General features: G+C 46.6%; 1 protein-coding gene and 1 pseudogene across 1 annotated transcript; both read right to left on the bottom strand.

Moving 5' to 3' along the window:
• Positions 1–8723: 8723 nt before the first annotated feature.
• LOC117053900 (zinc finger protein 658B-like) lies at positions 8724–12214 on the bottom strand. The gene has a single exon (XM_033162223.1). The coding sequence runs from the start codon at positions 11974–11976 to the stop codon at positions 10210–10212; it is 1767 nt and encodes a 588-aa protein (XP_033018114.1). The 5' UTR covers positions 11977–12214; the 3' UTR covers positions 8724–10209.
• Positions 12215–14807: 2593 nt separating this feature from the next.
• Positions 14808–27496, bottom strand: part of LOC117053899 — a 40727-nt pseudogene continuing 28038 nt past the window's right edge.

The raw sequence follows: 27496 nt of genomic DNA, 5'->3' as shown, positions 1-27496 counted from the left end.
GCCGCTCTGCTTCTTTTTCCGCTTTCCGCCGCTTTTTTTCGGCGGTGGGGGGCGACCAGCGAGGTGGGGGTCACCCGTCACCCCCTCCTCGCTGGTCACCACCCCCCCGCCGAAAAAACCGCGGGGGGGGGGCCGGGGAAAGCCTGGAAAGGAAGCAGAGCAGGCGCGTTTAAGCGCCGCTCTGCTTCTTTTTCCGCTTTCCGCCGCTTTTTTCGGCCGCTTTTTTTCGGCGGTGGGGGGCGACCAGCGAGGTGGGGGTCACCCGTCACCCCCTCCTCGCTGGTCACCACCCCCCCGCCGAAAAAACCGCGGGGGGGGGGCCGGGGAAAGCCTGGAAAGGAAGCAGAGCAGGCGCGTTTAAGCGCCGCTCTGCTTCTTTTTCCGCTTTCCGCCGCTTTTTTCGGCGGGGGGGGGGCCGACCAGCGAGGTGGGGGTCACCCGTCACTCCCTCCTCGCTGGTCACCACCCCCCCGCCGAAAAAAACCGCGGGGGGGGGGGGCGGGGAAAGCCTGGAAACCTTTTTCCGCTTTCCGCCGCTTTTTTTCGGCGGGGGGGGGCGACCAGCGAGGTGGGGGTCACCCGTCACCCCCTCCTCGCTGGTCACCACCCCCCCCGCCGAAAAAAACCGCGGGGGGGGGCGGGGAAAGCCTGGAAAGGAAGCAGAGCAGGCGCGTTTAAGCGCCGCTCTGCTTCTTTTTCCGCTTTCCGCCGCTTTTTTTTCGGCGGGGGGGGCGACCAGCGAGGTGGGGGTCACCCGTCACCCCCTCCTCGCTGGTCACCACCCCCCCCCCGCCGAAAAAAAGCCTCGGAAAGGGGGAAATCCCCCCTTTCTGTATACACGTGCGTCGTGACGTCATGATGACGTCACGGCGCGCGCGTCGTGCCCCTCCCCCAGGGGGTGCCTCTGCGCTGCCGCCGCCCCCAGCAGCGCAGAGGCTAGCGACGCCACTGGGTGGGGTACACTGATGCAGATTGGGCTGGGGATAATGCTGACTACAAATCAACAAGTGGTCATGTTTTTATGTTTGGGGATGGACCTGTTGTGTGGGGCAGTTATAAACAGAACTGTGTAGCATTATCTTCCACAGAAGCTGAATATATTTCTGCATCGGAAGCGTGCCGAGAGATTGCCTGGCTCGATGAACTCATCAAGGACTTTGGTTTGGTGAGAAAGGAACCTGTCAGTTTGCTGGAGGACAATCAGAGTTGCATAAAACTGACACAGAGTGAAAAGTTCCTTGCCAGGACAAAACATATAGGTGTGAGGTACCATTATATACGTCAGGCAGTCCAGGATGGACTTGTGGAACTGTCATACTGCTGTCATACCAATGAGATGGCTGCGGACATCCTGACGAAGCCCCTCCCAAGCGAGAGTTTCCAGAATCTACGTGTCAAGCTGGGACTCTGGGTGGTTGAATAAAGTTGTATGTTTTTGTATGTTGTGTTCGTCTGAGAAGGGGTTTGTGGGATGTAAACACAGAGCAGCCAAACACAACACTCCTAGAGAGGACATGAAGGTAACTCAGTCCTCCAGGCTTAACTTCCTGTTTACCTGGACTGAGTTACAGGAACCAGAAGTAGGTGTGGTCTTACCTGGGAGGAAGATCCCAAAGAAGACTCTCCATTTTGCCTCATCTCCTGAAGAAGCAGGATGCTCTCTCAGCCTGCAGCTGAGAGAAGCAGAGGTGAAGCCTGTTCCCTCATGGAAGCAGCTTCACTGCATGTAAATACATTTATCTAAGTTTGTCTGCCTCCTTGTAGCCTGTACTGTGACTCTCGGATGTACGTGAGTAAACACTTTTATATCTAATAACCAGTTTAAGAGGGAACAAGGGGAATATACCAGGAATATAGCTGGCTTAAGCAAGCCTATGCAAACGTTTTTCTGCTGTGTTTTAAAAGGGAATGTAAACTCTGCTAAGTTTGGAGCTTGATCACACAAGCTGGGATTGAGATATATAAATAATATATACTCATCCACACTCCTAAACATTCCCACAATCTCCCATTAAATTACAGTACAGTACAATATCATGTGCAATATCAGTACAGTACAATATCATCAAGAGGCTGGAACGACACAGTGCAATGTGTTTTGTCAGGGAATGGTCTGATTGGTCCTGAAGGAGCATCTCCACCCCCATCATTCAGCCCGGACACTGAGATCCAGCGCCGAGGGCCTTCTGTCGGTTCCCTCACTGCGAGAAGCAAAACTACAGGGAACCAGACAGAGGGCCTTCTCGGTGGTGGCGCCCGCCCTGTGGAACGCCCTCCCATCAGAGGTCAAAGAGATAGATAAGCAACTACTTGACATTCAGAAAATACCTGAAGGCAGCCCTGTTTAGGGAAGTTTTTAATCTGCAATATTTTAATGTATTTTAATATTTGTTGGAAGCCACCCAGAGTGGCTGGGGGGACCAGGCCAGATGGGCGGGGTACAAAAAAAAAAGCTGAATATGAGGTAATCCATTCTCTCTTTTCCCTCCTTCTTCTTATTTTAAAATGAATAAGAAACAAAATACAAGCATCAAATTCAAAATCCATATTCGTATTCTGACATAAGCCTATTACATAGATTACCAAAATTAAGATACATACCTGTGGCGGTTCGCTCAACCTGCACAGGTCCCCCAGACGTTTAACGGTCCGTTGATACCTGCACTCACCACTTTATTAATTAACCGCTGCCACCAACCAGTTTGTCTGGTATTTACTTCACTCAGTTCAGTCAAGGAGAATATTGGAACAAAACTGTTTTATTTGAAGTTTAGTACATACGCATGTGGTTTCTGAATAAACAGTACTTTCTTGGTTGTGTTCTTGTTAACAACAGTGCCCAACGATTTCTCCCACCCCTGTTCCAACTCCTTCCCTTGTCACCCTTCTTCCAACCTCTCAATCCCCACAACAAGCCCCAAAGACTCAAGACTAAAGAACCCAAAGAACCAACGAACCCCAGACCAAAGAACCCCCTTCCTTCCCCGGGAGGGGTTTATATAGCCCACATAACTCCGCCCCCTCAAGGTTCTTACTGGTTATCCCCTTTTAACACCTTCTGTGCCATTCCTAAGTATAGGAAATACAAGCATCAAATTCAAAATCCATATTCGTATTCTGACATAAGCCTATTACATAGATTACCAAAATTAAGATACATACCTACTCTAGGCTTCCTTTTGCTATATGATAATACAACGCAGTTAGAAAATTTATATTATAAATAATATTATAGATTCCCACATGCTCCCCACTCCCCTTCACCCATGTTCGATCTCAGTATTTTACTTCTTCCATCTTGTGTTGCTATAGTTAATATTTCAATTCTGGAGCAATTTTTTTTCATGTATTCCTTCACACCATCCCACTCTTTGATGATTCTCCGATTTGAGTAGCCTCTAATAATTGCCATCAATTTTGCCATTTCTACAAACTCACAGAGTTTGTTTTGCCATTCTAATAATGATGGGATTTTCTTGCCCCCTTTTCTATTTTAAAATACTAGGTCATCTCTCCATTAATTATTAAATTTGCCTTTTGGTCTTGATAAATTGCTCTTAATCCAGTTGATATCCTTGTTCCCACTTCCATCGTTTCAATTATCTTCTCCAAAAACTTCCAGGATACGTTATCGAAGGCTTTCTCATAATAATAATAATAATAATAATAATTTATTATTTATACCCCGCCCATCTGGCCGGGTCTCCCCAGCCACTCTGGGCGGCCTCCAACAAATATCAAAATACAATACAGAGTCACAAATTAAAAACTTCCCTAAACAGGGCTGCCTTTAGGTGTTTTCTGAATGTCAGGTAGTTGTTTATTCCCTTGACTTCTGACGGGAGGGCGTTCCACAGGGCGGGCGCCACTACCGAGAAGGCCCTCTGCCTGGTTCCCTGTAGTTTTGCTTCTCGCAGTGAGGGAACCGCCAGAAGGCCCTCGGCGCTGGATCTCAGTGTCCGGGCTGAATGATGGGGGTGGAGACGCTCCTTCAGGTATACAGGACCGAGGCCGTTTAGGGCTTTAAAGGTCAACACCAACACTTTGAATTGTGTTCGGAAACGTACTGGGAGCCAATGCAGATCTCTCAGGACCGGTGTTATGTGGTCCCGGCGGCCACTCCCAGTCACCAGTCTAGCTGCCGCATTCTGGATTAATTGCAGTTTCCGGGTCACCTTCAAAGGTAGCCCCACGTAGAGCGCATTGCAGTAGTCCAAGCGGGAGATAACCAGAGCATGCACCACTCTGACAAGACAGTCTGCGGGCAGGTAGGGTCTCAGCCTGCGTACCAGATGGAGCTGGTAGACAGCCGCCCTGGACACAGAATTAACCTGCGCTTCCATGGACAGCTGTGAGTCCAAAATGACTCCCAGGCTGCGCACCTGGTCCTTCAGGGGCACAGTTACCCCATTCAGGACCAGGGAGTCCCCCACACCCGCCCGCCTCCTGTCCCCCAAAAACAGTACTTCTGTCTTGTCAGGATTCAACCTCAATCTGTTAGCCGCCATCCATCCTCCAACAGCCTCCAGGCACTCACACAGGACCTTCACCGCCTTCACTGGTTCTGATTTAAAAGAGAGGTAGAGCTGGGTGTCATCTGCATATTGATGAACACCCAACCCAAACCCCCTGATGATCTCTCCCAGCGGCTTCATATAGATATTAAAAAGCATGGGGGAGAGGACAGAACCCTGAGGCACCCCACAAGTGAGAGCCCAGGGGTCTGAACACTCATCCCCCACCACCACTTTCTGAACACGGCCCAGGAGGAAAGAGCGGAACCACTGTATAACAGTGCCCCCAGCTCCCAACCCCTCTAGCCGGTCCAGAAGGATGTTATGGTCGATGGTGTCAAAGGCCGCTGAGAGATCCAGCAGAACCAGGAAACAGCTCTCACCTTTGTCCCTAGCCCGCCGGAGATCATCAACCAGCGCGACCAAGGCAGTTTCAGTCCCATGATGAGGCCTGAATCCTGATTGGAAGGGATCCAAATGGTCCGCATCTTCCAGGCGTGCTTGGAGTTGTTCAGCAACCACCCGCTCAATCACCTTGCCCAAGAATGGTAAATTTGAGACTGGGCGATAGTTGGCCATATTGGCCGGGTCTAGAGATGTTTTTTTAAGAAGCGGTTTAATGACCGCCTCTTTCAGCGGGTCTGGAAAGATTCCCTCGCAGAGGGAAGCATTCACCACCACGCAGAGCCCATCGCCCAGCCCTTCCCGGCTAGCTTTTATAAGCCAGGATGGGCAAGGATCTAGGAGACAGGTGGTCGGTTTCACTCGTCCAAGCAGCCTGTCCACATCCTCGGAGGTAACAGATTGGAATTGATCCCATGAAACATGACTAGACAGGGCTCTAGCACTCTCCCGCCCCGGCCCTGCTCCCACGGTGGAGTCTACCTCCTTCTGAATCTGAGCGACTTTATCTGCAAAAAACTTTGCAAAAGCATTGCAGGAGATCTTGGGGTCCCTACCAGACCCCGGTGACAAAGGTGGTTCTGCTAGGTTGCGAACCACCTGGAAGAGTCTCCTGCTGCTGTTTTCTGCAGATGCAATAGAAACAGCGAAGAAGGTCCTCTTCGCTGTCGCCATTGCCACTTGGTAGGCTCGAAGTTGAGCTCTAGCCCGTGTCCGGTCTGATTCAGAATGAGTTTTCCGCCACCGGCGCTCTAGCCGTCTCAGCGACTGTTTCATCGCCCTCAGCTCCGGGGAAAACCACGGAGCTGTCCGGGCTCCATGCAATCGGAGAGGACGCTTCGGAGCCAGACAGTCAATAGCCCTGGTTAACTCCGCATTCCAGCGGGCCACCAGGGAATCAACTGAAAGGCCATCAGCATGGGATAATGCATCCCCTACCACTCTCTGGAAGCCAATTGGATCCATTAAGTAGCGGGGGCGGACCATCTGAATCGGTCCCACCTCCCTGCAGAGGGGAAGGGTCGCAGAGAAGTCCAGTTGCACCAGGAAGTGATCTGACCATGGCACTTCTTTTGTTTCACTTTTACTTAGTGTCAGATCACCAACATCCATAGAGGTAAACACCAGGTCTAAGGCATGTCCGCGGCTATGAGTTGGACCAGACTTATTCAGGGACAGCCCCATGGAGGCCATGCTTTCCACGAAGTCCCGAGCGGCCCCTTGTAAGGTCGTGTCGGCATGGATGTTAAAATCCCCTAAGACAACCAAACTAGGTGTCTCCAGGAGCATATCCGCCACGACCTGAAGCAGCTCGGGCAGGGAATCCTTGGTGCAGCGGGGAGGTCGGTACACCAAAAGGAATCCTGTACTGCCCCTATTGCCCAACTTCCAGAACATGCACTCAGAAAACTGGGTCTTCCCAATAGGACGCCTGGTGCAAACTAATGACTTCCTAAAAATCACTGCAACCCCCCCTCCCCGCCCAGATGGCCTGGGTTGCTGTGCGTAAGAGAAACCTGGTGGACAAGCAGCGGCAAGGACAGGCCCATCTGCTTCATCCAACCAAGTCTCTGTTACACATGCCAGGTCAAATCCTCCATCCACAATCAAGTCGTGGATGGCAGTGGTTTTGTTAATCATTGACCTGGCATTACACAGCAACACTTTCAGGTCATGTGGGTATCCCCTGCTGATTCCAGTATCCATCCGGTCAGGACCAGACCTGGAGGCAGGGATAGTCTTCAGACAACGACTAAACCTGCCTCCTCGGTAATGACATGGTCTGGTCTTAGCGTGACTCCTCCTCCTGCCCATGATCACTGAGATCGGGTGTCTTTCCAAGACTACCCCCCCTGTGGAACCTGCCCCAGCCATCCTGTTGGCTGAGGCCCAATCCCAGGCAGCCCTACCCCTATCCCCTTAAAAAACAAATAAAGACCATACACTAAATTAACAAAATAATACAAATAAAAAACAGAGAACAACGCTAAAATTAAACTAAACATTTGCCCCACCCCAAACAAAAAATAATAAAATGATATAAAAACCACCATTAAAACAAATTAAAAGTGCAGCAGTGAGTGCAGGCCGCGCCCCCCAAGCCAGTTGGAATTGGCAGGAGAAGGGAGCGGCCTTCCCAACACTCACAAGCAAGCGGCAGCAGCAATGTCCCAGGCCTCTCTGCAGGCTTTTGAGCTGTAAAGGTGAGTGCAGGCCCCGCCCCCTCAGCCAGGTGGAATTAGCAGGAAGGGAGCGGCCTTCCAAACACTCACAAGCAAGCGGCAGCAGCAATGTCCCAGGCCTCTCTGCAGGCTTTTGAGCTGTAATGGTGAGTGCAGGCCCCGCCCCCTCAGCCAGGTGGAATTAGCAGGAAGGGAGCGGCCTTCCAAACACTCACAAGCAAGCGGCAGCAGCAATGTCCCAGGCCTCTCTGCAGGCTTTTGAGCTGTAAAGGTGAGTGCAGGCCCCGCCCCCTCAGCCAGGTGGAATTAGCAGGAAGGGAGCAGCCTTCCAAACACTCACAAGCAAGCGGCAGCAGCAATGTCCCAGGCCTCTCTGCAGGCTTTTGAGCTGTAAAGGTGAGTGCAGGCCCCGCCCCCTCAGCCAGGTGGAATTAGCAGGAAGGGAGCGGCCTTCCAAACACTCACAAGCAAGCGGCAGCAGCAATGTCCCAGGCCTCTCTGCAGGCTTTTGAGCTGTAATGGTGAGTGCAGGCCCCGCCCCCTCAGCCAGGTGGAATTAGCAGGAAGGGAGCGGCCTTCCAAACACTCACAAGCAAGCGGCAGCAGCAATGTCCCAGGCCTCTCTGCAGGCTTTTGAGCTGTAAAGGTGAGTGCAGGCCCCGCCCCCTCAGCCAGGTGGAATTAGCAGGAAGGGAGCGGCCTTCCAAACACTCACAAGCAAGCGGCAGCAGCAATGTCCCAGGCCTCTCTGCAGGCTTTTGAGCTGTAATGGTGAGTGCAGGCCCCGCCCCCTCAGCCAGGTGGAATTAGCAGGAAGGGAGCGGCCTTCCAAACACTCACAAGCAAGCGGCAGCAGCAATGTCCCAGGCCTCTCTGCAGGCTTTTGAGCTGTAATGGTGAGTGCAGGCCCCGCCCCCTCAGCCAGGTGGAATTAGCAGGAAGGGAGCGGCCTTCCAAACACTCACAAGCAAGCGGCAGCAGCCTTCTTCCCTGGGTTGGAGCCAAGATATTCAATAGCATCAATCACAAGTCTCACATTATTGCTCATCTTCCTTCCCGATAAGAATCCTGTCTGATCTTGGCTAATAATTTCGTTCAACACTGTTTTTAATCTCTGGACATCTCTGTCCGCATATATATCGTAGTCATTATTAAGCAAACATATTCGTCTATAATTATTTATATTATCTTTGTTTTTATCTTGTTTACGGATTAGTTATACGTGCTAATTGCCATGACTCGGGGATTCTCCCTCCCTCCATTATTCTATTTATGAGTACTTTCAGTGGAGTAGCCACTGCTTCCTCCATTTTTTTGGAATGCAAGGCGGTAAGGGCATTCGGGCCCCGCGACTTCCCCAACTTTACTTTGGAAATATCCTCATGTACTTCCATCATAGAAACCGAGGCATTTGATTATTGTAATTTTAACAATAATTTACCTCTTTTTTTTCTTACCTCTTTCTTTTGTTTTCTTACTTTTCTTGTTTTTCTTTAATTCCTTCCTTCCTTTTTTCTTTTCTTTTATTGTTTGTAATGTGAATTGGTTATTTAAGTGATTTTGTAAAATTTGTAAAATTTTGTAAACTATTTGGAAATAAAATAAAGATTTTTTAAAAGGGGGGGGGAGAAAACAAGGCATTTAGATTTACTATCCCCCCTCCCCCTTTCTGGGTAAGTCTTTCGCCTGCAGACAATTTTTTTATCTCGTCTTCTGTTTCCTTGCCTATCTTATATAAACTTTTGAAGTGGTTGATAAAACACTTGTTTGTTTCTTCTGGTTTGTCTATTCTTTTCTCGCTGTCTTTGATGTTATCTATTAATCCTCTTTCTGTCTCTTCTTCAGTTGCCATGCCAGCATTTTCCTGTGCTTATTCGCAAATTCAAAGGATCTCTGTTTCATCCATCTTATGTTATTTTGGATTTCAATGATTCGCAACAGCAAGAATTGTGTTTGTAATAACTTGATTTTTTTGTTCTACCTTTTTTTTGGTTCCTTCACTAGTATTTTTCATTGCTTGCTATTTATTCTCTTAACTGCCCTAAGTTCCTCTCATAAGCTCTCTTTTTCTTTGCAACAAATGCCTTACTGGCATCCCAAATTATTCTCATATCAGTGTCTTGTGATTTATTGATTCCAATTCTTTCAACAATCCCTGTGCTTTAATCACCAAATTTTCATTTAATAAATTCTCATTTAATCGCCATCTTTTATTACCCTTTTGTTTATTTTCTAATTCTAATATAACTGGATTATGATCTGTTATTGTCTTTGGGTGAATCTCTGTTTTTGTAATTTTATAATTTTATTTATTAAATTATTTGAGATCCAGATTACATAACCTCTCCCTGACGATTGTTTGGGTTTTGAAAAGTGTGTGAACTGTTTCTCCAGTGGATTTTTGTGTTTCCATGTATTCTTTAGGTTTATGCTGTTGACGATTTGAAAAAATGTATGTGGCAGTCTCCCTTTTCTAGATTTCCTTTCCCTTTCTGTCCTGTCCAGTTCTAATGAAAGGACTCCGTTAAGGTCCCCAACCTTAACGAGGGAATCCATTCTCAGGCAGATCAGCTTTCCGTAGAAGAAGAGCCAGAGGGGGGAAATTCATCCCCTTCATTTCCAGGGGTCTCAGAAGCAGGGAGAGACACAGACACAGAGCAGATTAGACAGGAATTACCTAGCTATGAGAAAATGACAGGAGAAACAGACTGAGCTGGTCCTGAAGCAGGAAGATGGATTTCCTCTGAGTTCATTGCTATGAAGAAGAGTGGAATCTGAGAGGAACACATCCTGCACTCCAGACATATAAATGGGTTCTCCCCTTTGAAGGTCCCTTGATGTTTCTTAAACATTACATTATACCTAGAGCACTTTCTGCAATCTTTCATTTTAAAATGCTTCTCCTCTTTGAGATATTGATGGCATGTAGGGTGTCAACTCTTAAAGTTCTTCCTGGCCATGAGTCTGTTGATGTAGGACTTCCACTAGGGCCGAGCCTCAATCTAATTACCAGACATTTATATGGTTTCTTTCTTGTGTGAGTTTGCTGATGTAAATCAAGGGTTCCACTCTGACTGAAGTTCCTTCCACATGCCATACATTTAAGTGGTTTATTCACTATGTGTCAGCTGATGTTTTCTAAGATTTTCACTTCGACTGAAGCTTTTTCCGCACTCCATGCATTTAAATTGTTTCTCCCCTGTGTGAGTCAGTTGATGTATATTGAGGTGTCCACTCTGACTGAAGCTCTTTCCACATTCCATACATTTATATGGTTTCTCTCCAGTGTGAGTCCGTTGGTGTCTTCTAAGGGTTGCATTGAAACTGAAGCTCTTTCCACAATCTGTACATTTATATGGCTTCTCCCCTGTGTGAGCCCGTTGGTGTATTCTAAGCTTCTGATTGAAACTGAAGCTCTTTCCGCACTCCATACATTTATATGGTTTCTCCCCTGTGTGAGTCCATTTATGTTGTCTGAGGGTTCCACTGTGCCTGAAGCTCTTTCCGCACTCCATACATTCATATGGCTTCTCCCCTGTGTGAGCCCGTTGGTGTATTCTAAGCTTCTGATTGAAACTGAAGCTCTTTCCGCACTCCATACATTTATATGGTTTATCCCCTGTGTGAGTCCATTTATGTTGTCTGAGGGTTCCACTGTGCCTGAAGCTCTTTCCGCACTCCATACATTCATATGGTTTCTCCCCTGTGTGAGTCCGTTGATGTATTCTAAGGCTTCCACTATCTCTAAATCTCTTTCCACACTCCAGGCACTTACATGGTTTCTCCCCGGTGTGAGTCTGGTGATGTCTATTGAGGTCTGCACTCTGGCTGAAGCTCTTTCCACACTCCATGCATTTATATGGTTTCTCTCCTATGTGAGTCAGTTGATGTATATTGAGGTGTACACTCTGACTGAAGCTCTTTCCACACTCCATGCATTCATGTGGTTTCTCCCCTGTGTGAGTCAATTGATGTATATTGAGGTGTCCACTCTGACTGAAGCTCTTTCCACACTCCATACATCTAAAAGGTTTTTCACCCGTGTGAGTCCGTTGGTGTAATTTCAGGTGACTATTGTGTCTGAAGCTCTTTCCACACTCCTTGCATTCATTCTCCCCTGTGTGAATCCGTTGATGTGATCTAAGGTCTCCATTCTGACTGAAGCTCTTTCCGCACTCCATACATTCATATGGTTTCTCCCTGGTGTGAGTCAGTTGATGACGTCTAAAGCTTCCACTTCCATTAAAGCTCTTTCCACACTCCATACATCTAAAAGGTTTTTCACCCGTGTGAGTCCGTTGGTGTATATTGAGGCTTCCACTCCGATTGAAGCTTTTTCCACACTCCATGCATTTAAATGGTTTTTCCCCTGTGTGAGTCCGTTGATGGGTTCTAAGGGATGCACTGAAAGTGAAGCTCTTTCCGCATTCCATACATTTAAATGGTTTTTCCCCTGTGTGAATCCGTTGATGTGATCTAAGGTCTCCATTCAGACTGAAGCTCTTTCCGCACTCCATACATTCATATGGTTTCTCCCCGGTGTGAGTCCGTTGATGATGTCTAAAGCTTCCACTTTCACTAAAGCTCTTTCCACACTCCATACATCTAAAAGGTTTTTCACCCGTGTGAGTCCGTTGGTGTATATTGAGGCTTCCACTCCGATTGAAGCTCTTTCCGCATTCCTTACATTTAAATGGTTTTTCCCCTGTGTGAATCCGTTGATGTGATCTAAGGTCTCCATTCTGACTGAAGCTCTTTCCGCACTCCATACATTCATATGGTTTCTCCCCGGTGTGAGTCTGGTGATGTCTACTGAGGTTTCTACTCTGGCTGAAGTTCTTCCCACACTCCCTGCATTGGAATCTTTTCTTGCCCATTTAAGTCCGCTGATGTGAACTATGTGTGCACATTCAGTGAAGCATATTCCATATTTCAGTTTCTATTCCTAATTAAACAAAAGTGCCCCATCCCCTGGAATTCTGACTGTCTTCTCCATCACCTTCTTCAGAGTGGGTGGAAAGGAAATCCTGTTTGGGTTTCAAGGAAGAGAACAAAGGGAAAGAGAACACATCAAACGCCATTAGCACCTTCTCTTATTTCAACATATCATACATTCTCCCACCTCCTACCCATGTTCCCAGGTTTTAGGAAATGAAAATGCAATGATGTCGGGACTTCCGGTGAGGTCGCCATCACGGGCGGTCGTGGGTTGCCTAGGCAGCGAGGCGACCCAGTCCAGCCCGGGGGTTGGAGCCCCGCTACCGCTAAGCGGGGCTCCGGTGAGGCGCGGGAAGAGCGTCCCGCGCCTCGGGCTCCCCGGCGGGCCCGCTAGGTTCCGTACCCTTCCCTCGTTCCCCCTGTAAAGGGGGAGTGGAGGTGAAGGGAGCGCGGAGCCGGGCCATTAGGGGATATGCCCCAACCGGGCGGAAAAGCGGCGAGTACTGGCCGTGACGAGCGACGACGTTCTCCCTGTAGAAGATGAAAGGGAAAGAAGCCCGGTGGTCGTGAGTACTTGATTGGATTAAGGTTGTGGATTTAACGATCCGGGAGGTTAGAGAAAGGAAGTCTGCCTCCCTCCCTTCGGCGGCAAGAAAATAATGGTTTATGATACTGTTGCTACTAAGATGGTTAAAATGTTTGGATTTTTTCACGAGTGAGACTATTCAGATCTCCCTCTGGGGAGGAAAAGGATGGAAAATATCCCTCTTTAAAGTTTTGGTCTTTGCGCCCTGGTTTCAGGGAAAATGGCTGCGAAAAGTTTGAGCTGAAGTGGAAAACTACTGGCATAAAATGGAGAACACTGAAATAGAAACTGAAATTTGATACCTATCCCCCTTCTCACCATGTTGGACTTTGTTTTTGAACTTGCTTTGAACTCTGGATTAACTGATGAACAAAGGATTATTATTTTGAAACTGGAACTGCTTAATCAGAAATTGAAGGTTTTGAGTGGGGACATGAATAAAAATTTACTTCCCACAGAGGAGACCTTTCAAGTTTTTGATACTATGGAAGAGAGCCTTGGCAAAGAGCTGAAGGGGATGATTGAAGAATGGAGAGAGATGGCTTGGCGACTCCCGGAAAAAGAAACGTCCTTCGGCGGCAGCCTTGGGACGGTGAAGAATGTTATATCCAGCTCCCGAGGTGAGAGCTCGGGAGTGAAGGGCAAAGAATTAAGATATCTACAAATAGAAGAAGAATGTAGCAGTGAATGGGAGAAGCTGAAAGAAGATGAACAGTGTACCCTGATGTTCGATGCAAGGACTGTTGGGGACTGTGTCTGGATCTGTGGATGTACAAGAAAAGAGGACAATTGGAGGAGTGGTTCCGGTGAAAGATGGAAATGGACAATGGACAGAGGGGGAATAGGGTGAAGTGTATTAAGTGCAGAATATAAATGGTCTGTTATGGTAATCTGAAACCGGAGGGTTAAGACACTAAGTTTTATTTTATTTTTCAATAAGAAAAGGGATATTTTGAATTTTATGCTATTAGCAGCAGTTTAAGGGACAGAAGAAGTTTGTATAGATTTGATATAAGAATAATTTGTTAAGATTTAAAGATTTGTTACTAACTGCCACTGCTTCCTCCATTTTTTTGGAATGCAAGGCGGTAAGGGCATTCGGGCCCCGCGACTTCCCCAACTTTACTTTGGAAATATCCTCATGTACTTCCATCATAGAAACCGAGGCATTTGATTATTGTAATTTTAACAATAATTTACCTCTTTTTTTTCTTACCTCTTTCTTTTGTTTTCTTACTTTTCTTGTTTTTCTTTAATTCCTTCCTTCCTTTTTTCTTTTCTTTTATTGTTTGTAATGTGAATTGGTTATTTAAGTGATTTTGTAAAATTTGTAAAATTTTGTAAACTATTTGGAAATAAAATAAAGATTTTTTAAAAGGGGGGGGGAGAAAACAAGGCATTTAGATTTACTATCCCCCCTCCCCCTTTCTGGGTAAGTCTTTCGCCTGCAGACAATTTTTTTATCTCGTCTTCTGTTTCCTTGCCTATCTTATATAAACTTTTGAAGTGGTTGATAAAACACTTGTTTGTTTCTTCTGGTTTGTCTATTCTTTTCTCGCTGTCTTTGATGTTATCTATTAATCCTCTTTCTGTCTCTTCTTCAGTTGCCATGCCAGCATTTTCCTGTGCTTATTCGCAAATTCAAAGGATCTCTGTTTCATCCATCTTATGTTATTTTGGATTTCAATGATTCGCAACAGCAAGAATTGTGTTTGTAATAACTTGATTTTTTTGTTCTACCTTTTTTTTGGTTCCTTCACTAGTATTTTTCATTGCTTGCTATTTATTCTCTTAACTGCCCTAAGTTCCTCTCATAAGCTCTCTTTTTCTTTGCAACAAATGCCTTACTGGCATCCCAAATTATTCTCATATCAGTGTCTTGTGATTTATTGATTCCAATTCTTTCAACAATCCCTGTGCTTTAATCACCAAATTTTCATTTAATAAATTCTCATTTAATCGCCATCTTTTATTACCCTTTTGTTTATTTTCTAATTCTAATATAACTGGATTATGATCTGTTATTGTCTTTGGGTGAATCTCTGTTTTTGTAATTTTATAATTTTATTTATTAAATTATTTGAGATCCAGATTACATAACCTCTCCCTGACGATTGTTTGGGTTTTGAAAAGTGTGTGAACTGTTTCTCCAGTGGATTTTGTGTTTCCATGTATTCTTTAGGTTTATGCTGTTGACGATTTGAAAAAATGTATGTGGCAGTCTCCCTTTTCTAGATTTCCTTTCCCTTTCTGTCCTGTCCAGTTCTAATGAAAGGACTCCGTTAAGGTCCCCAACCTTAACGAGGGAATCCATTCTCAGGCAGATCAGCTTTCCGTAGAAGAAGAGCCAGAGGGGGGAAATTCATCCCCTTCATTTCCAGGGGTCTCAGAAGCAGGGAGAGACACAGACACAGAGCAGATTAGACAGGAATTACCTAGCTATGAGAAAATGACAGGAGAAACAGACTGAGCTGGTCCTGAAGCAGGAAGATGGATTTCCTCTGAGTTCATTGCTATGAAGAAGAGTGGAATCTGAGAGGAACACATCCTGCACTCCAGACATATAAATGGGTTCTCCCCTTTGAAGGTCCCTTGATGTTTCTTAAACATTACATTATACCTAGAGCACTTTCTGCAATCTTTCATTTTAAAATGCTTCTCCTCTTTGAGATATTGATGGCATGTAGGGTGTCAACTCTTAAAGTTCTTCCTGGCCATGAGTCTGTTGATGTAGGACTTCCACTAGGGCCGAGCCTCAATCTAATTACCAGACATTTATATGGTTTCTTTCTTGTGTGAGTTTGCTGATGTAAATCAAGGGTTCCACTCTGACTGAAGTTCCTTCCACATGCCATACATTTAAGTGGTTTATTCACTATGTGTCAGCTGATGTTTTCTAAGATTTTCACTTCGACTGAAGCTTTTTCCGCACTCCATGCATTTAAATTGTTTCTCCCCTGTGTGAGTCAGTTGATGTATATTGAGGTGTCCACTCTGACTGAAGCTCTTTCCACATTCCATACATTTATATGGTTTCTCTCCAGTGTGAGTCCGTTGGTGTCTTCTAAGGGTTGCATTGAAACTGAAGCTCTTTCCACAATCTGTACATTTATATGGCTTCTCCCCTGTGTGAGCCCGTTGGTGTATTCTAAGCTTCTGATTGAAACTGAAGCTCTTTCCGCACTCCATACATTTATATGGTTTCTCCCCTGTGTGAGTCCATTTATGTTGTCTGAGGGTTCCACTGTGCCTGAAGCTCTTTCCGCACTCCATACATTCATATGGCTTCTCCCCTGTGTGAGCCCGTTGGTGTATTCTAAGCTTCTGATTGAAACTGAAGCTCTTTCCGCACTCCATACATTTATATGGTTTATCCCCTGTGTGAGTCCATTTATGTTGTCTGAGGGTTCCACTGTGCCTGAAGCTCTTTCCGCACTCCATACATTCATATGGTTTCTCCCCTGTGTGAGTCCGTTGATGTATTCTAAGGCTTCCACTATCTCTAAATCTCTTTCCACACTCCAGGCACTTACATGGTTTCTCCCCGGTGTGAGTCTGGTGATGTCTATTGAGGTCTGCACTCTGGCTGAAGCTCTTTCCACACTCCATGCATTTATATGGTTTCTCTCCTATGTGAGTCAGTTGATGTATATTGAGGTGTACACTCTGACTGAAGCTCTTTCCACACTCCATGCATTCATGTGGTTTCTCCCCTGTGTGAGTCAATTGATGTATATTGAGGTGTCCACTCTGACTGAAGCTCTTTCCACACTCCATACATCTAAAAGGTTTTTCACCCGTGTGAGTCCGTTGGTGTAATTTCAGGTGACTATTGTGTCTGAAGCTCTTTCCACACTCCTTGCATTCATTCTCCCCTGTGTGAATCCGTTGATGTGATCTAAGGTCTCCATTCTGACTGAAGCTCTTTCCGCACTCCATACATTCATATGGTTTCTCCCTGGTGTGAGTCAGTTGATGACGTCTAAAGCTTCCACTTCCATTAAAGCTCTTTCCACACTCCATACATCTAAAAGGTTTTTCACCCGTGTGAGTCCGTTGGTGTATATTGAGGCTTCCACTCCGATTGAAGCTTTTTCCACACTCCATGCATTTAAATGGTTTTTCCCCTGTGTGAGTCCGTTGATGGGTTCTAAGGGATGCACTGAAAGTGAAGCTCTTTCCGCATTCCATACATTTAAATGGTTTTTTCCCCCGTGTGAATCCGTTGATGTGATCTAAGGTCTCCATTCAGACTGAAGCTCTTTCCGCACTCCATACATTCATATGGTTTCTCCCCGGTGTGAGTCCGTTGATGATGTCTAAAGCTTCCACTTTCACTAAAGCTCTTTCCACACTCCATACATCTAAAAGGTTTTTCACCCGTGTGAGTCCGTTGGTGTATATTGAGGCTTCCACTCCGATTGAAGCTCTTTCCGCATTCCTTACATTTAAATGGTTTTTCCCCTGTGTGAATCCGTTGATGTGATCTAAGGTCTCCATTCTGACTGAAGCTCTTTCCGCACTCCATACATTCATATGGTTTCTCCCCGGTGTGAGTCTGGTGATGTCTACTGAGGTTTCTACTCTGGCTGAAGTTCTTCCCACACTCCCTGCATTGGAATCTTTTCTTGCCCATTTAAGTCCGCTGATGTGAACTATGTGTGCACATTCAGTGAAGCATATTCCATATTTCAGTTTCTATTCCTAATTAAACAAAAGTGCCCCATCCCCTGGAATTCTGACTGTCTTCTCCATCACCTTCTTCAGAGTGGGTGGAAAGGAAATCCTGTTTGGGTTTCAAGGAAGAGAACAAAGGGAAAGAGAACACATCAAACGCCATTAGCACCTTCTCTTATTTCAACATATCATACATTCTCCCACCTCCTACCCATGTTCCCAGGTTTTAGGAAATGAAAATGCAATGATGTCGGGACTTCCGGTGAGGTCGCCATCACGGGCGGTCGTGGGTTGCCTAGGCAGCGAGGCGACCCAGTCCAGCCCGGGGGTTGGAGCCCCGCTACCGCTAAGCGGGGCTCCGGTGAGGCGCGGGAAGAGCGTCCCGCGCCTCGGGCTCCCCGGCGGGCCCGCTAGGTTCCGTACCCTTCCCTCGTTCCCCCTGTAAAGGGGGAGTGGAGGTGAAGGGAGCGCGGAGCCGGGCCATTAGGGGATATGCCCCAACCGGGCGGAAAAGCGGCGAGTACTGGCCGTGACGAGCGACGACGTTCTCCCTGTAGAAGATGAAAGGGAAAGAAGCCCGGTGGTCGTGAGTACTTGATTGGATTAAGGTTGTGGATTTAACGATCCGGGAGGTTAGAGAAAGGAAGTCTGCCTCCCTCCCTTCGGCGGCAAGAAAATAATGGTTTATGATACTGTTGCTACTAAGATGGTTAAAATGTTTGGATTTTTTCACGAGTGAGACTATTCAGATCTCCCTCTGGGGAGGAAAAGGATGGAAAATATCCCTCTTTAAAGTTTTGGTCTTTGCGCCCTGGTTTCAGGGAAAATGGCTGCGAAAAGTTTGAGCTGAAGTGGAAAACTACTGGCATAAAATGGAGAACACTGAAATAGAAACTGAAATTTGATACCTATCCCCCTTCTCACCATGTTGGACTTTGTTTTTGAACTTGCTTTGAACTCTGGATTAACTGATGAACAAAGGATTATTATTTTGAAACTGGAACTGCTTAATCAGAAATTGAAGGTTTTGAGTGGGGACATGAATAAAAATTTACTTCCCACAGAGGAGACCTTTCAAGTTTTTGATACTATGGAAGAGAGCCTTGGCAAAGAGCTGAAGGGGATGATTGAAGAATGGAGAGAGATGGCTTGGCGACTCCCGGAAAAAGAAACGTCCTTCGGCGGCAGCCTTGGGACGGTGAAGAATGTTATATCCAGCTCCCGAGGTGAGAGCTCGGGAGTGAAGGGCAAAGAATTAAGATATCTACAAATAGAAGAAGAATGTAGCAGTGAATGGGAGAAGCTGAAAGAAGATGAACAGTGTACCCTGATGTTCGATGCAAGGACTGTTGGGGACTGTGTCTGGATCTGTGGATGTACAAGAAAAGAGGACAATTGGAGGAGTGGTTCCGGTGAAAGATGGAAATGGACAATGGACAGAGGGGGAATAGGGTGAAGTGTATTAAGTGCAGAATATAAATGGTCTGTTATGGTAATCTGAAACCGGAGGGTTAAGACACTAAGTTTTATTTTATTTTTCAATAAGAAAAGGGATATTTTGAATTTTATGCTATTAGCAGCAGTTTAAGGGACAGAAGAAGTTTGTATAGATTTGATATAAGAATAATTTGTTAAGATTTAAAGATTTGTTACTAACTATTATGGATTAAGATGATTGTTTAGATTCGAATCTTCTTTAAATGAATTTAATTTTTAGAGAGATGATGTTATTAAAGTAGAATCTGGATTTAAAACCGAAGGAGAGAAGGCAGGGGAAGTCAACCGTCAAGATTCGGAACTAGAATTTTCTTTTATGCGTGTAAACAAGAAGAAGAATCGTGGCTATGTTTGTATTTGTTTTATATATGTAGGTGTGGGTGTGGGTTTATGCTTTGTTATGAAAATGCCAATAAATTCTTATAAAAAAAGAAAAGAAAATGCAATGATGTCACATGATAGTAATGGATCAGCAATGTTTCATTATCCTCCATCATCATTAATAAAGCAGTATGATCATGGAATACAGCCTTTACAAAGCATGTGGTTCCTCACTGGAAAGGCAGTTCTTCTCTGTCCATGAACAGGACCTCTCTTTCTCCAGTTCATCATTCCTTTGGACATTCCCCATCCTCTGCATCATAATCCTCCATCCACCCCCATCGATGATTAAAACCACTGCCATCCATGAACTGATTTTGGATGGCGGACCTCACCTGGCATGTGTGACAGAGAATTGGTTGGATGAAGCAGATGGGCCTGTCCTTGCCACTGCTTGTCCACCAGGTTTCCCTTACGCACAGCAACCCAGGCCATGTGGACGGGGAGGGGGGCGTTGCAGTGATTTTTAGGAAGTCATTAGTTTGCCCCAGCCATCCTATTGGGAAGACCCAGTTTTCTGAGTGCATGTTCTGGAAGCTGGGCAATAGGGGCAGTACAGGACTCCTTTTGGTGTACCAACCTCCCTGCTGCACCAAGGATTCCCTGCCCGAGCTGCTTCAGGTTGTGGTGGATGTGCTCCTGGAGACACCTATGCCAACACGACCTTACAAGGGGCCACTCGGGACTTTGTGGAAAGCATGGCCTCCATGGGACTGTTCCTGAATGAGTTTGGCCCAACGCATACCCCTGGACATGCCTTAGACCTCTATGGATATTGGTGATCTGACACTAAGTAAAAGCATAACAAAAGAAGTGCCATGGTCAGATCACTTCCTAGTGCAATTGGACTTCTCCGCGACCCTTCCTATCTGCAGGGAGGTGGGACCGTTTGGATGGTCCGCCCCTGCTACTTAACGGATCCAATTGGCTTCCAGATAGTGGAAGGGGATGTTTTATTCCATGCTGATGGCCTTTCAGCTGATTCCCTGGTGGCCCACTTGAATGTGGAGTTAACCAGGGTTATTGACTGTCTGGCTAGTTACGTGACTAGACACGGCTGAGGAGGGAGTACAAGGGCCGTGCTTGTTTTCTAGGGCTTCTGCCTCTTGGAATTGTGGGACTATCCAGGCTTGTGTGTGTGTTTGTTTCTGGCTGTGTGCACTCCCTGAAGGGGCAGGGCTTCTGTTGGGTCAGGTGACTAGCTGTGGGCGGAGCTAGTCAGTGCCTGGAGGGCAGAGGCGGAGGAGGGAGCACAAGGTGAGCTGAGCTTGGGGGACACTCTGTAGGTTTTGTGGGTTTGTCTTTTTGGGGCTGTGTGTGATTAAGTTTGTGTGCTTAATTGTTCCTTATTTGTTTGTGTGCTTCTTTCCTAGGGCTGTGCTTGTTTTCTAGGGCTTCTGCTTCTTGGAATTGTGGGACTATCCAGGCTTGTGTGTGTGTTTGTTTCTGGCTTTGTGCTCTCCCTGAAGGGACATGGCTTCTGTTGAGTCAGGTGACCAGCTGTGGGCGGAGCTAGTCAGTGCCTGGAGGGCAGTGGCACGCGCCAATAGTTTGACCCATCTTTTAGATCAAGGGGAACTGGTCTCAAACGTTTATTGGGAGAGACCTAGGCTTCCTTTTTGTCCTGACTTCAAGCTTTTCAGGACGGAGGGTGAGGGGACAACTGTAGTCACCTGCAATTCCTGCGCAATGTTTGTCTTCTTGCCAAAGGATGTAGGCAGCTACACCTGCAGCAATTGCAGGTTGGTTGCCCTACTAGAAGACAAGGTCCAGCAACTTGAGGCCCGTATACCTACGCTTCAGAAAATTAAGGAACTGGAGCTTTTCATGGATGCAGCAGAACACACTGTCTGACCAAGGGGGAGTCAGGGCACATCCCTGAGGAGGAGGACAGTTCCCCAACACAGGAGCCAGATGTATGGAGGAACGAGACTCATAGAAGTAGAAAGCCCAGGGATCGCTCTGAGTGTTTAGAATTACACAATCAATTTGAAGTGCTCTCCCTTAACATGGAAGATGAAGAACAGACTCCATTTGAAGATCTCTCCCTCATCACAGTTGATGAGGAATATGAAGACAAGCAGCACAGTCAGTCCTCCGGGAATGTGCAAGTGACCTTGGAAGAGACAGCACATGGAAGAATCCCAACCAAGCCTAAGAGGAGGCGTGTAGTGGTGATAGGGGATTCCCTACTGAGGGGTACAGAAGCAGTGATCTGTGGGCCTGACAAGACCTCTCGAGAGGTGTGCTGTCTCCCCAGGGCCAAGACCCAAGATGTAACAGAGTGGCTGCAAGGAACATAAAACCCACTGACAAATACCCCTTCCTTTTGGTCCATGTGGGAACCAATGACACTGCAAGCCATAGCCTCCAGAAGATCAAAAGTGATTATGAGGCTCTGGGCAGGAAGTTGAAGCAATTAAATGCACAAATTGTCATCTCATCTGTCCTCCCAGTTGAACGGCGTGGCCCAGGGAGAGAGAGAAAAATAGGGGAAGTGAACACCTGGCTTCGCAAATGGTGCCAGCAGGAACGGTTTGGATTCTTAGATCACGGTCTGAAGTTTCTTGAAGATGGACTATTCCATTTTAATACTAAAAGGGGAGGGAGTCCATGATGGATGGGAGTTTGTTAAAAGGGAGATATTAAAAGCACAACTTCAAGCAGTACCAATGAGACGAAAACATGGAAGGTGCCTAAAGAAGCCAGGGTGGCTATCTAAAGAACTTTTAACTGATTTAAGATTTAAAAGGGATATGTAAAAAAAATGGAAAAAGGGGGAAATCACCAGAGAGGAATTCAAACAAATAGCCAGCACGTGTAGAGACAAAGTCAGAAAAGCTAAAGCACAGGATGAACTCAGGCTTGCTAGAGAGGTTAAAAGCAACAAAAAGGGCTTTTATGGGTATGTCCATAGCAAAAGGAAGAACAAGGAAACAGTGGGGTCACTTAGAGGAGAAGATGGTGAAATGCGAACAGGAGATAGAGAAAGGACAGAACTCCTCAATGCCTTCTTTGCCTCGGTCTTCTCCAAAAAAGAAAACAATGCCCAAAGTGAAGAATATGGAGCAGATGATTCAGCAGGGGAAACACAGCCCAGAATAAGTAAGGAGGCAATACAAGAATACTTGGCTAGTTTAGATGTATTCAAGTCTCCAGGGCCAGATGAACTACATCCAAGAGTATTAAAAGAACTGGCAGAGGTGATTTCAGAACCACTGGCAGTAATCTTTGAAAATTCCTGGAGAACAGGCGAAGTCCCAGCAGACTGGAGGAGGGCAAATGTTGTCCCTATTTTCAAAAAGGGGACAAGAGAAGACCCAAACAATTACCGCCCAGTCAGCCTGACATCAATACCAGGAAAGATTCTAGAGCAGATCATTAAGCAAACAGCCTGTGAGCACCTAGAAAGGAACGCTGTGATAACTAAAAGTCAGCATTGGTTTCTGAAAAATAAGTCATGTCAGACCAATCTGATCTCATTTTTTGACAGAATTACAAGCCTTGTAGATGAAGGGAACGCTGTGGATGTAGCCTATCTTGATTTCAGCAAGGCCTTTGACAAGGTGCCCCATGATATTCTTGTAAAGAAGCTGGTAAAATGTGGGCTAGACAATGCTACCATTCAGTGGATTTGTAACTGGCTGACTGACCGAACCCAAAGGGTACTCATTAACAGGTCCTCTTCATCCTGGAGAGAAGTGACTAGTGGGGTGCCACAGGGTTCTGTCTTGGGCCCAGTATTATTCAACATCTTTATCAATGACTTGGATGATGGGCTTCAGGGTATCCTGATCAAGTTTGCAGATGACACCAAAGCTAACACCCCAGAGGACAGGATCACACTTCAAAATGACCTTAACAGACTAGAGAACTGGGCCAAAGCAAACAAGATGAATTTTAACAGGGAGAAATGTAAAGTACTGCACTTGGGCAAAAAAAATGAAAGGCACAAATACAGGATGGGTGACACCTGGCTTGAAAGCAGTACATGTGAAAAGGAACTAGGAGTCTTGGTAGACCATAAGCTTAACATGAGTCAACAGTGTGATGCAGCAGCTAAAAAGCCAATGCAATTCTGGGCTGCATCAATAGGAGTATAGCATCTAGATCAAGGGAAGTAATAGTACCACTGTATTCCACTCTGGTCAGGCCTCACCTGGAATACTGTGTCCAGTTCTGGGCACCATAGTTCAAGAAGGATACTGACAAGCTGGAACGTGTCCAGAGGAGGGCAACCAAAATGGTCCAAGGCCTGCAAACGATGCCTTATGAGGAACGGCTTAGGGAGCTGGGTATGTTTAGCCTGGAGAAGGTTAAGGGGTGATATGATAGCCATGTTCAAATATATAAAGGGATGTCATATAGAGGAGGGAGAAAGGTTGTTTTCTGCTGCTCCAGAGAAGCGGACACGGAGCAATGGATTCAAACTACAAGAATGAAGATTCCATCTAAACATTAGGAAGAACTTCCTGACAGTAAGAGCCGTTGGACAGTGGAATTTGCTGCCAAGGAGTGTGGTGGAATCTCCTTCTTTGGAGGTCTTTAAGCAGAGGCTTGACAGCCATCTGTCAGGAATGCTTTGATGGTGTTTCCTGCTTGGCAGGGGGTTGGATTGGATGGCCCTTGGGGTCTCTTCCAACTCTATGATTCTATGATTCAATCTGTTACCTCCGGGGATGTGGACAGGCTGCTTGGATGAGTGAAACCGACTGTCTGTTTCCTTGATCCTTGCCCATCCTGGCTAATAAAAGTGAGCCAGGAAGGGCTGGGCGATGGGCTCCTTGGCGTGGTGAATGTTTCCCTCTGTGAGGGAGTCTTCCCAGACCCACTAAAAGAGGCGGTCATTAAACCACTTCTTAAAATAACATCTTTAGACCCAGCCAGTATGGCCAACTATTGCCCAGTCTCCGGTGGGCTAAGGAGAAAGATGAGAGCTGTTTCCTAGTTCTGCTGGATCTCTCAGTGGCCTTTTGACACCATTGACCATAACATCCTTCTGGACCGTCTAGAGGGGCTGGGAGCTGGACGCAGTGTTATACAGTGGTTACGCTCCTTTCTCCGGGGCCGTGTCCAGAAAGTGGTGTTGGCGGATTCGTGTTCAGACCCCTGGGCTTTAACTTGTGGGGTCCCTAAGGGTTCCGTCCTCTCCCCCATGATTTTAATATCTATATGAAGCCGCTGGGAGAGATCATCAGGGGGTTTGGGCTGGGTGTTCATCAGTATGCAGATGACACCTAGTTCTACCTCTCTTTTAAATCAGAAACAGTGAAGGCGGTGAATGTCCTGTGTGAGTGCCTGGAGGCGGTTGGAGGATGGATGGCGGCCAACTGATTGAGGTTGAATCCCGCCAAGACAGAAGTATTGTTTTAGGGGGACAGGGGGTGGGTGGGTGGGGGGAATCCCTGGTCCTGAATGGGGTAACTGTGCCCCTGAAGGACCAGGTGCGCAGCCTGGGAGTGATTTTGGACTCACAGCTGTCCATGGAGGCGCAGGTCAAATCTGTGTCCAGGGCAGCTGTCTACCAGCTCCCTCTGGTACGCAGGCTGAGACCCTACCTGCCGCAGACTGTCTCGCCAGAGTGGTGCATGCTCTACTTATCTCCTGCTTGGACTACTGCAATGCGCTCTATGTGGGGCTACCTTTGAAGGTGACCCGGAAACTGCAATTAATCCTAGACTGGTGACTGGGAGTGGCATGACACCATACCTGAGAGATCTACATTGGCTCCCAGTACGTTTCCGAGCACAATTCAAAGCGTTGGTGCTGACCTTTAAAGCCCTTAACGGCCTCGGTCCTGTATACCTGAACGGTCATCTCCACCACCATCATTCAGCCCAGACACTGAGATCCAGCGCTGAGGGCCTGCTGGCGCTTCCCTCATTGCGAGAAGAGAGGTTACAGGGAACCAGGCAGAGGGCCTTCTCGGTGGTGGCGCCCAACCTGTGGAACACCCTTCCATCAGATGTCAAGGAAATCAGCAGCTATCCTATTTTTAAGAGACCTCTGAAGGCAGCCCTATTTAGGGAGTTTTTAATATTTTATGCTGTATTGTTTTAACACTTGATTGGGAGCCGCCCAGGGTAGCTAGGGAGACTCAGCCAGATGGGTGGGGTACAAATAAATTATTATTATTATTATTATTATTATTATTATTATTATTATTATTAGATCTTCATGAATCACCTGCACAGTCCCATTGGCCTCAGAAGGTCCATATGGTCCATAATGTGAGACCCAGTTCTATGTCTTTTCCGGGGACTGTGGTCTGGGTCAGTCAGATTACTAGTGACAAGGCTTGGTGCTTGGGGTCAGCTGAATGGGTGCTCAGGGAAGCTCCTGTTCTTGGAGATGGATCTCCATCTACATGCCTCACATTGCATGGAGAGAGCAGGACAAGCAGAAGGAAAGCAGCTGGCACATGGGAATCCCAGATGGAAACACCCTTCCCCATAGTTCTTTGTAATAATGATGTGTTGCCTGATCTTGAGCCAGTCTTCTGACCCAGGAACATCCTAATGTGACACCGAAAAAGCTGGATATTAAGGGGAAATGGATAACTGTAGTTACAGGTAGGTAGCCGTGTTGCTCTGCCATAGTCAAAACAAAATAAAATAAAAAATTCCTTCCAGTAGCACCTTAGAGACCAACTAAGTTTGTTCTTAGTATGAGCTTTCGTGTGCGTGCACACTTCTTCAGATACCGGTACATACCAAGAACAAACTTAGTTGGTCTCTAAGGTGCTACTGGAAGGAATTTTTTATTTTATTTTGTTTTGGATAACTGTACTTAGTGAAAAATTAAACCATTAATATGTAGTATTGATGGCCTGAAGTTGTATTATCTCTGGAGACATGAATTTATTCCTGTTCTGTCTCAAATATCATAATTATAAGATGTCATGGGGTGTTAGGGGAGTGTTAGTACCTTTGGTGGGGGACATGTCATGCACCTTATGGGGTAATCTATCCACCCTTGGTCCCCACCCTGCACTCAGCTCTCACCTGTGGCTTCTAGAAGCTGTCAGCTTGCAACAGGGGCCACAATCCCAGGAATGGCTTCAATCAGCCAGCTAAACCAGGTAAGGATCCCTGATGGATTTCAAATCCTTGGTGGGCTGGGAAATTCTGCTGCAGGTGAAGGCAGGCCCTGGTGGATGGAGAGGATGAGAACAACAGTGAATCCCACAGTCAAAAAGGCAGATTCTGCCCATGCTGCAGAGGAGAGTGAAGGGCAGATGGGGCTCGTCAACCGGGGAAGGGAGCCCATCAAGGAGGAATACTCTGATGCTTAACCTTCGCTGCCCCATGAGTTATGTTCAGGAGAAGAAAAGACAATGGAGGAAATCCTACACATATCCAGAGTGGAGTCTCTAAGATGGTTGGATGGTGGCCTGCACACCTCCTTCCAGCAACCCCAGCAGCCAAGCTGGTGCCAAACGTACTTCTCTGCTTTCCTTGGGACCATAGCAGCTAGGCTGATGACGGGGTCTTGTTTTCAAGGCAGCCAAGGCCCCCCAACACACTGCCCAGGTTTCCATTGCTGCTAACACAGCAGTATGAGGCAGAGAGATGAGCTCAGAGCTGTCCATGGAGGTGCAGGTTAATTCTGTGTCAAGGACAGCTGTCTGGCAGCTCCATCTGGTACGCCAGCTGAGAACTTACCAGCCTGCAGACTGTTTCTCCAGAGTGGTGCATGCTCTGGTTATCTCCTGCTTGGTCTACTGCCATCTGCTCTACATGGGGCTACCTATGAAGGTGACTCTGAAACATGTTACTAATCCAGAATGGGGCAGCTAGACTACTGACTGGGAGCAGCCACTGAGACCACATAACACTCTTCCTAAAGGATCTTCCCTGGCTCCCAGGGCATTTCCAAGCACAATTCACACTGTTGGTGCTGACAGTGTCTGTGGGATGTGAAACACAAGAGCAGTCAAGTACAACATCCCTAGAGTGGACATAAAAGGGGGTGTCTGGACCAGCCAGTCAGAACTTCCTGTTTCTCCTAGGCTGGGACAAACTTCCTCTGCATGTGACTAGAGGTGGGCGTGACCTCACCTGCCCAGGTAACAAAAGAGCAGGACTGGTTTGCCATCTCTCTCTCTCTCTGACCACATTCATCAAAGAAGCAACATCTGATTAGCCTAAGATGCTTTGTCCAGCCAAGAGAGGACAAAGGAGCGATCTCCTTATGGGATAGTTTCCAGGTGTATATTACTTTTGTAACTTAAGTCTGCCTTCTGGGATCCATTTGTGAACAGAATGTGTAAGTAAACTCTTTTTATACTTTTATAGAAGACTGTGTTGTGTCTATCT

This window comes from Lacerta agilis, chromosome 10 (genome assembly GCF_009819535.1).
Source record: "Lacerta agilis isolate rLacAgi1 chromosome 10, rLacAgi1.pri, whole genome shotgun sequence".
Classification (NCBI taxonomy): Eukaryota; Metazoa; Chordata; class Lepidosauria; order Squamata; family Lacertidae; genus Lacerta; species Lacerta agilis.
This window is presented reverse-complemented; position numbering and strand designations above follow the sequence as displayed.